Source organism: Nansenia antarctica (genome assembly GCF_963989245.1).
Source record: "Nansenia antarctica genome assembly, chromosome: 2".
NCBI classification, from domain to species: domain Eukaryota; kingdom Metazoa; phylum Chordata; class Actinopteri; order Argentiniformes; family Microstomatidae; genus Nansenia; species Nansenia antarctica.
Window position 1 is genome coordinate 79,747,005 of NC_137675.1, and position 7,500 is coordinate 79,754,504.

The window sequence follows — 7,500 nt, forward strand, 5'->3', positions numbered from 1 at the left end:
TATTTAACCCTAACCCTAATCCTAACCCTAGTTTTCCCACATGTACCGCGTTCCCACATGTACCGTAACATATATACAACACTAATGCTGGTGTAATAATGGTAATAATGGTCTAATGGTGCCTATTTTAGTTCAGCGCCTCATCATCTTCAATGTAAATAATTTATCATTGTGATTAGTATGACGATCATTAGGTTGTTTGAATTGAACAGTCTACTTTTGTAGACTCGTTTAAGAACAGCTAGGCTACTCTTAGGTCATGTTCTCACATGAAAGTCCGAATCATGACCTGGAGCAAGTGGATGAGATTGCAACATTGTTGCATAAATTATTTCTCTGATTTGCGTTCTCACAAGCCCTTCATGTAAACGAAGTAACAGACATGTTCGAAGCAACAGACATGGTAGTTGATTGGTCCGAAAATGTTAAAATTGCCCGTTCGTCCCGCTCTTATCCAGATCAACACGCATGCACTGTTGTTTTCCTATGGACAGCCTCGATGCGTCGTTTGTAACCGGAGCGAAACCACCCTTTTCAAGCGGAGCATCCGTTGGTTCTTTGCTCCGGGAGTTACTTCGAATGCGCGTTCTCAACAGCTCCACACGACGCAGAGCAAAGGGAATTTGATCTAATGTTCTAGTGAGCATTAACCCTCAGAGGTGCTCTGGCCTTTAACGGTATGACATGACTGAGCCAGAACAGATTAAGATTCACACTCACTTCCTACGTTGGAATTCCAGCTGGTGCCTATCCTATTTTAGTTGAGCCTCATCTTCTTACTATGTAAATAATTGATCGTTGTGATTAGTGTGATGATCATCAGGCTGTGTGGCGGTGGCCCCTCCTGGCACCTGGTGCCCTGCTGGTGCCCTGATACATTCACATTTTTGCCATTTACGCAGACGCCTTATTCCAAAGCTGCTTACAATGAATACATTTGACTAAGCAAGTGAATCATCAATCCACCAGTCGTAGCAGGAAGAGTAATCTAGCTCAGACTTTTGTAGAGTCTTTTGTGTCATTGGCAGTCTCCGTGATAGAAGGAACAAAAAAAAGAAAAAGACAAAATACATGTTTTTGTTTTTGTTTTGTTTTGTTTTTGTATAGACACTGGAGAAACAGAGAAACAGTACAGGGGGGGGCAGTAGAGGTCTTGGGGGGACACAGTAAAGGGGAAAAGCGGGTGTCTCAGGAGACGCAGTGCTGGGGATACGTAGTGGCAGCCCTTACACAGTACATCTAGAAGTGGTACGCCTCACAGACAACATACATACATACACACACACACACACACACACTGTATACACCACCAAATATACACGTCAACATTCCCCCTAACACACACACACACACACACACACACACACACACACATAAACACGCACACACACGCAAACGCCCACGCACACACACACACACCATCACACACATTGGTTTGACTTAAGTTCCATCTCTGCTCCTTTTTCAGCCTGATGACTCCTCTGAAGATGTGGAGGTCTGTCCACCTCAGCACACATGTCCAAAGGGGGAGGGAAAGGGAGGGAGGGAGGGAGGGAGGAGAGGAACACAGACAGAAGGCACTCTCTCTTCACCTCCTTCTCTCTCTATCCATCCATCCATCCTTCCGTCTCTTACTCTGTGTGTGTGTGTGTGTGTGTGTGTGTGTGTGTTGTGTGTGTGTGTGTGCGTGTGTGCGTGTGTGTGTGTGTGTGTGTGTGTGTGTGTGTGTGTGCTTATTGAGGCTTAATTTGCCTAAGTGATTTGAAGGAGTAATCATTCAGTTTCTTTTGGGAGCAATAGTGCAACATAATGATGCTCAGAGGAAGCTTTTAAAACAAGATGACACCGCTAATCAACGCTAATATCTCTACTCGCTCGGCCAGGGGACCGCTAAGTGACCTATCCAGTTCTGATATGTATTTATAGACCGATAGTTAACACACGATCCAGCCAGTGGTCTCACGGGGCTAGACGTGCTGCCTCCCACCAAGGCCATTTACATTTTTGGCATTTAGCAGATTAGACTAAGTAAGTGAATCATCTGTCCACCAGTCATAGTAGGAAAAAGTTATCTATGCTCAGGCCAGGGGCCAATGGCAGTCGTCGTGCTAGAAAAAAAGGAAGATTTCTTTTTTTTTTAGAAACAGTACAGGGGGGTAGTAGATGTCTCAGGAGGGACAGTTAAGGTGTAGCCTGAAGAGATGGGTCTTCAGGAGGGACAGTTAAGGTGTAGCCTGAAGAGATGGAGGTCTTCAGGAGGGACAGTTAAGGTGTAGCCTGAAGAGATGGAGGTCTTCAGGAGGGACAGTTAAGGTGTAGCCTGAAGAGATGGAGGTCTTCAGGAGGGACAGTTAAGGTGTAGCCTGAAGAGACGGGTCTTCAGTCTCCGGCATAGACAAGAACACATGCTCCCGGCATACCGTCTGGAGGGTTATGGTTTTCAGTGTTCTCTTTTCTTTCTTTTAGGTTATTTGTTTCAGTGGAGCAGTCCCGCTCGTATTTTCTACTGGAAAGAGATGGAGGAGAGACACAAGAAGGTAAGGAGGAGAGGGCAGGTCAGCAGGCCGCGGATTCGGATTCGAACCGGTGCCGACATGGGCGTGTGTGAGCACTGTAGGCTGTGGTGCTAGACCACTTCGACCGTCCCGGGCCACGTGTTCAGTGTTCTATAGATGAATGGAGAGGGACATGCGTGTGCAGGGATGGGGAGGGACACGTGCAGGAAATGCACCAAACTCTTCCAGCAGTCTGTCTGTAGAAGACACTCACTCCTTGAAAGATCTTTTCCTCCCTTCTCAAAGTTTTGAAAAGCCGTTATTATAGAGACATGCTACTGGTTAGCAGTTGGCGGTTGGAGGGCTTGAGACTAGGCCAGCAAGAGTTGCAGCGACAGCGTGTGGGCGCCGTGGGTGCAGAAACATGTTCCGCTCCAAACGTCTACTCCGCTTAAAATGAGTGTCACACGTGTTGGAACATAACATTTTCTAGTATGTTTTTCTAGGATATTGTGTCTGTTGTGAAAACCCTTCAAGAATGCGGTTTGCCCAGTATACAGAAAATAATCATAAAAACATTGAAAGAGGAAACATAATATTGTTGTGGCTACGACACTGAGATTCCCCTGTCTTTGTGAAACATATCGCAGAGTGAATATGACTGGCTATGGGAAGGCGAGCCAAACGACGCTCGTCAAGTCGTCACAAAAATCTATTCCGACCCGGCGTCTAGTCACGGAAGAGGCTGTGAGGAACGTCACATGTTCTGTGTTATTACTGTGTTATTACTGTGTTATTACTGCCTACAGAAGGGCCAGCGCCACACCCCCGAGGGAACCTCGGCCACGGCGGTCGATGGATTCTTGGTTGGATTGTTTTTGAGGACGCGGCAGCCAATCAGTTTTTATTGAGGGCACTGCTCCTGCCCAGTGCTTGTGTGTGTGTGTGTGTGTATGCGGTGGGGTTTTGTGTGTGTGTGTGTGTGTGTGTCTGTGTGTGTGTGTATGCGGTGGGGTTTTGTGTGTGTGTGTGTGTGTGTGTGTGTGTGTGTCTGTGTGTGTGTGTATGGGGGGGGGGTTGTGTGTGTGTGTGTGTGTATGGGAGGGGGGGGGGGGTTGTGTGTGTGTCTGTGTGTGCGCATGCGCGTGCATGCGTGTGAGTGTTGGAGACAACTGTTTCCATGTCACATTGATGTTAGATAAGGTGAATTACTTCCACATAACGTGAGACTGAAACAAATGTGATCCATCGTTCTCATGACGAGATTAGACGAGCTCAGATAAATCAAACTGTCTAACACACACACACACACACACACACACACACACACACACACACACACACACACACACACACACACTGTCTAACTTCACCTGACTGGTGGGTCACAGCCCAGGTCACCACCTTCTCAGTTCACACACACACGCACACAGAGAGACAGAGAGACAAACACACACACACACACACACACACACACACACACACACACACACTACACACATACACACTCACCTTTTCTCATCTCCCTCAGATGAGTTGGGGTCCTGCTCGTTGGACATGTGATCCATTCACCTCAATTCCATCCAGTAGCCAATCAGAGGAGACTGAGGCGGGCCCCAACCTCGCCAGCCGGCTCAGCATTCGCCGGTAGCTCCGTCAATCGACGGCCATCGGTGGATGTGATTGGTGAAGGCTTCCCTGGTGCCGGCGACGGGGAACATCAGAGAACCGAGGGGAACGTGTGGAACCAGGCGGCGAGGTAGAACCCTCCGGAACTTAGTACTCTGTGAGGAGACACCAGAGAAGAAGAAGAGAGAACTTGTTAGCGGTGTTAGCGGTTTGTGAGGTGGGTTTCATGGTTAGCACTTGGCTTGTTGGAGTGTATTGTTTTTAGGTTGTTGTTGTTGTTGGGTTTTTTATATCTTTCTCGCTAGTCTAGCCAAAATACTGAAAAGTAATGGATTCGCTGAGTAATCTCCACTGCTACCTAGTTAACTATAAGTAACACTACTTTACATTGTTAGCAGGCTCACAAAACAAGCTGTGTTAGTTGACTAGGGATGTGTCTTTGATTTTCAACAACGCAGAAATGTATTCAAATTTTTCGAAAGAAAGGTCTGAACATTACATCGGACCAAAGCATTAGAACGTGTCACGTATGGTGTGTCTACGTCATCTGCAGCTGAAAGGGAATTTCTCCTCGGGAATAAAGCTTTATTTGGGGCGTCTGTGGCTCAGGAGGTAGGCAGGGCGTCTAATGATCGCAAGGTCTGCGGTTTGATCCGCGGCTGGCGACGTGTCGAGGTGTCCTTGGGCATGACACTGAACCCCATCTTGCTCCCAATGAGCGGGCCGTTGCCTTGCATGGTAGCTTGCCGCCATTTGGTGTGTGAATATGTGTGTGTGTGAATGAGTGAATGAGAGGCCGTCGTAAAGCGCTTTGGAAGAAGGCGCTATATGTGCAGTTCATTTTATAAGTGCAGTCCATCTTTACTCCGCTGTACTGTACTGTACTCTTTTCTACTGTCCTCTCTAGTCTACTGACCTCTCTAGTCTACTGTCCTCTCTAGTCTACTGTCCTCTCTAGTCTACTGTCCTCTCTAGTCTACTGTCCTCTCTAGTCTACTGTCCTCTCTAGTCTACTGTCCTCTCTAGTCTACTGTCCTCTCTAGTCTACTGTCCTCTCTAGTCTACTGTCCTCTCTAGTCTACTGTCCTTTCTAGTCTACTGTCCTCTCTAGTCTACTGTCCTCTCTAGTCTACTGTCCTCTCTAGTCTACTGTCCTCTCTAGTCTACTGTCCTCTCTAGTCTACTGTTCTCTCTAGTCTACTGTCCTCTCTAGTCTACTGTCCTCTCTAGTCTACTGTCCTCTCTAGTCTACTGTCCTCTCTAGTCTACTGTCCTCTCTAGTCTACTGTCCTCTCTAGTCTACTGTCCTCTCTAGTCTACTGTCCTCTCTAGTCTACTGTCCTCTCTAGTCTACTGTCCTCTCTAGTCTACTGTCCTCTCTAGTCTAAGCTCAGGGGGAATAGAGGTCATACAGGGTCCCGTTGTATTATGATAGCCCCTCTAGATGATCTACAGCTGCTCAAACTATCAACAAACTATCAACTGCAACTGTGATGACACGCAACAGCTGCCTAGGTTTAGGGTTAAGTTTCGGGTAAGAGTAGGAGTTAGGGTAAAGGCTTATGGTTATGGTCAGGATTAGTGGATAGTTACTTGGTTGATATGTCGTTGACAGTTAGTTGAACATCTACTGAACATCTACAAACCATTGATTTGGGACTGGTATTATTATATTAGTAGTAGCATGGGACTGTGCAAATGTTATCTTATACAGCAGTAAGTGTGTGTGTGAGTGTGTGAGTGTGTGTGTGTGTGTGTGTGAGTGAGTGTGTGCGCGCACGTGTGTGTGTGTGTGTGTGAGTGAGTGTGTGCGTGCACGTGTGTGTGTGTGTGTGTGTGTGTGTATGTGTGTGTGTGTGTGTGTGTGTGAGCGAGTGTGCGCGCGCACGTGTGTGTGTGTGTGTCTGTGTGTGTGTGTGTGTGGTGATTCCACAGTGCAGGGGTAGCAGAGAGGCCAGAAGAGGGTGCCCAATCACCACTACACGACAGAAGGACGTTCACCTCTGTTGTCAGTTGAACGCGGCAGCGTTGCAGACAGTTCAAACACGCCGTTTAGGACTAACAGCTCTTCCTCTCCTTTCTAAAGACAATCAACCAAGCACCAGTGTTGACAGACATTTCAGTTACAGAAAATAATCAATTGCAATTCCAATGCCACGACAAGACAATACAGTAACAGTCAATAAAGACAACATCGACATGTTGGAGAGACAGTCGATAGCTGGGGAATGCTAATTCATACTGGACTGTTCTTACTGTCTATCTAATGTTTCAGATGTGTACTTTATTTTATTATTCTATTGTCACTTTATTTTGTTGTTGTTGCTTATGAGCTCTATCTATCTATCTATCTATCTATCTATCTATCTATCTATCTATCTATCTATCTATCTCTCTATCTATCTATCTATCTATCTATCTATCTATCTATCTATCTATCTATCTATGGTATGGAATGGAGGGTGAACAAATGCAAATGAACAAGTACAAGTACAAGTGAACAAGTATACATAGATCGATCGATCGATCGATCGATCGATCTATCTATCTATCTATCTATCTATCTATCTATCTATCTATCTATCTATCTATCTATCTATCTATCTATCTATCTATCTATCTATCTATCTATCATTCAGACGCACATTTCCCAGAGGGCACGGCTTGCTAACGTGAGCAGCATCGCCCAGTACAGTATGTGCTCCGTGTGAGTATGTGATTACTCTCTGTTTCTCCCTTTCGCGTCAGCGTCAGTTGATGGCCTCTCATTCCCCCATTCACACACACATTCACACACCAATGGCGGCAAGCTACCATGTAAGGCGCCGGCCCGCTCATTGGGAGCAATTTGGGGTTCCGTGTCTTGCCCGAGGACACCTCGACACGTGGAGCCGGGGATCGAACCGCCGACCTTGCGATCATTAGACGCCAGCACTACCTCCTGAGCCACAGCCGCCCCAGTTCCTGAGGGCTAATTATGTTCATTAGACTGTTAATCCTCCGCCAACTGGATTTAAAGGAGGTATAGAGAGTGAACAAGTGCAAATGAACAAGTACAAGTGAACAAGTATACAAGTGAACAAGAGAACAAGTGAACAAGTATACAAGTGAACAAGAGAACAAGTGCACACTTCAGGTAGAAGGGAACATCTGACAAATTGTTTACTAAGGATTCCCTCAGTCAGACCTCTGTGTGTGCATTTGTGTGTGCATTTGTGCGTGCATGTGTGCGTGCGTGCGTGCATGAGTGCATTTGTGTGGGTGTGTGTGTTTGCATGCGTGTGTGCCTATGTGTGTGTCTAACTTGGTTACCATGAGAGCAATGTGATCAGCAGTCAGTCAGTCACGAGTCATGGTCACATGTGTCATGTAGGGT

The 7,500-nt window shown here is 46.5% G+C and overlaps 1 protein-coding gene across 3 annotated transcripts in view; it reads right to left on the reverse strand.

Annotated features, from left to right (window-relative positions):
* LOC308149649 (thyroid hormone receptor alpha) overlaps positions 1–4,063 on the reverse strand; it is a gene marked incomplete at both ends in the record, with an annotated part of 18,605 nt that extends 14,542 nt beyond the window's left edge. For all 3 annotated transcript variants that reach the window (XM_080522538.1, XM_080522536.1, XM_080522537.1), the window contains one exon: positions 4,008–4,063. In XM_080522538.1, the coding sequence (XP_080378664.1) occupies positions 4,008–4,063 (56 nt within the window). The remainder of the gene's footprint in view (positions 1–4,007) is intronic.
* Positions 4,064–7,500: the final 3,437 nt, after the last annotated feature.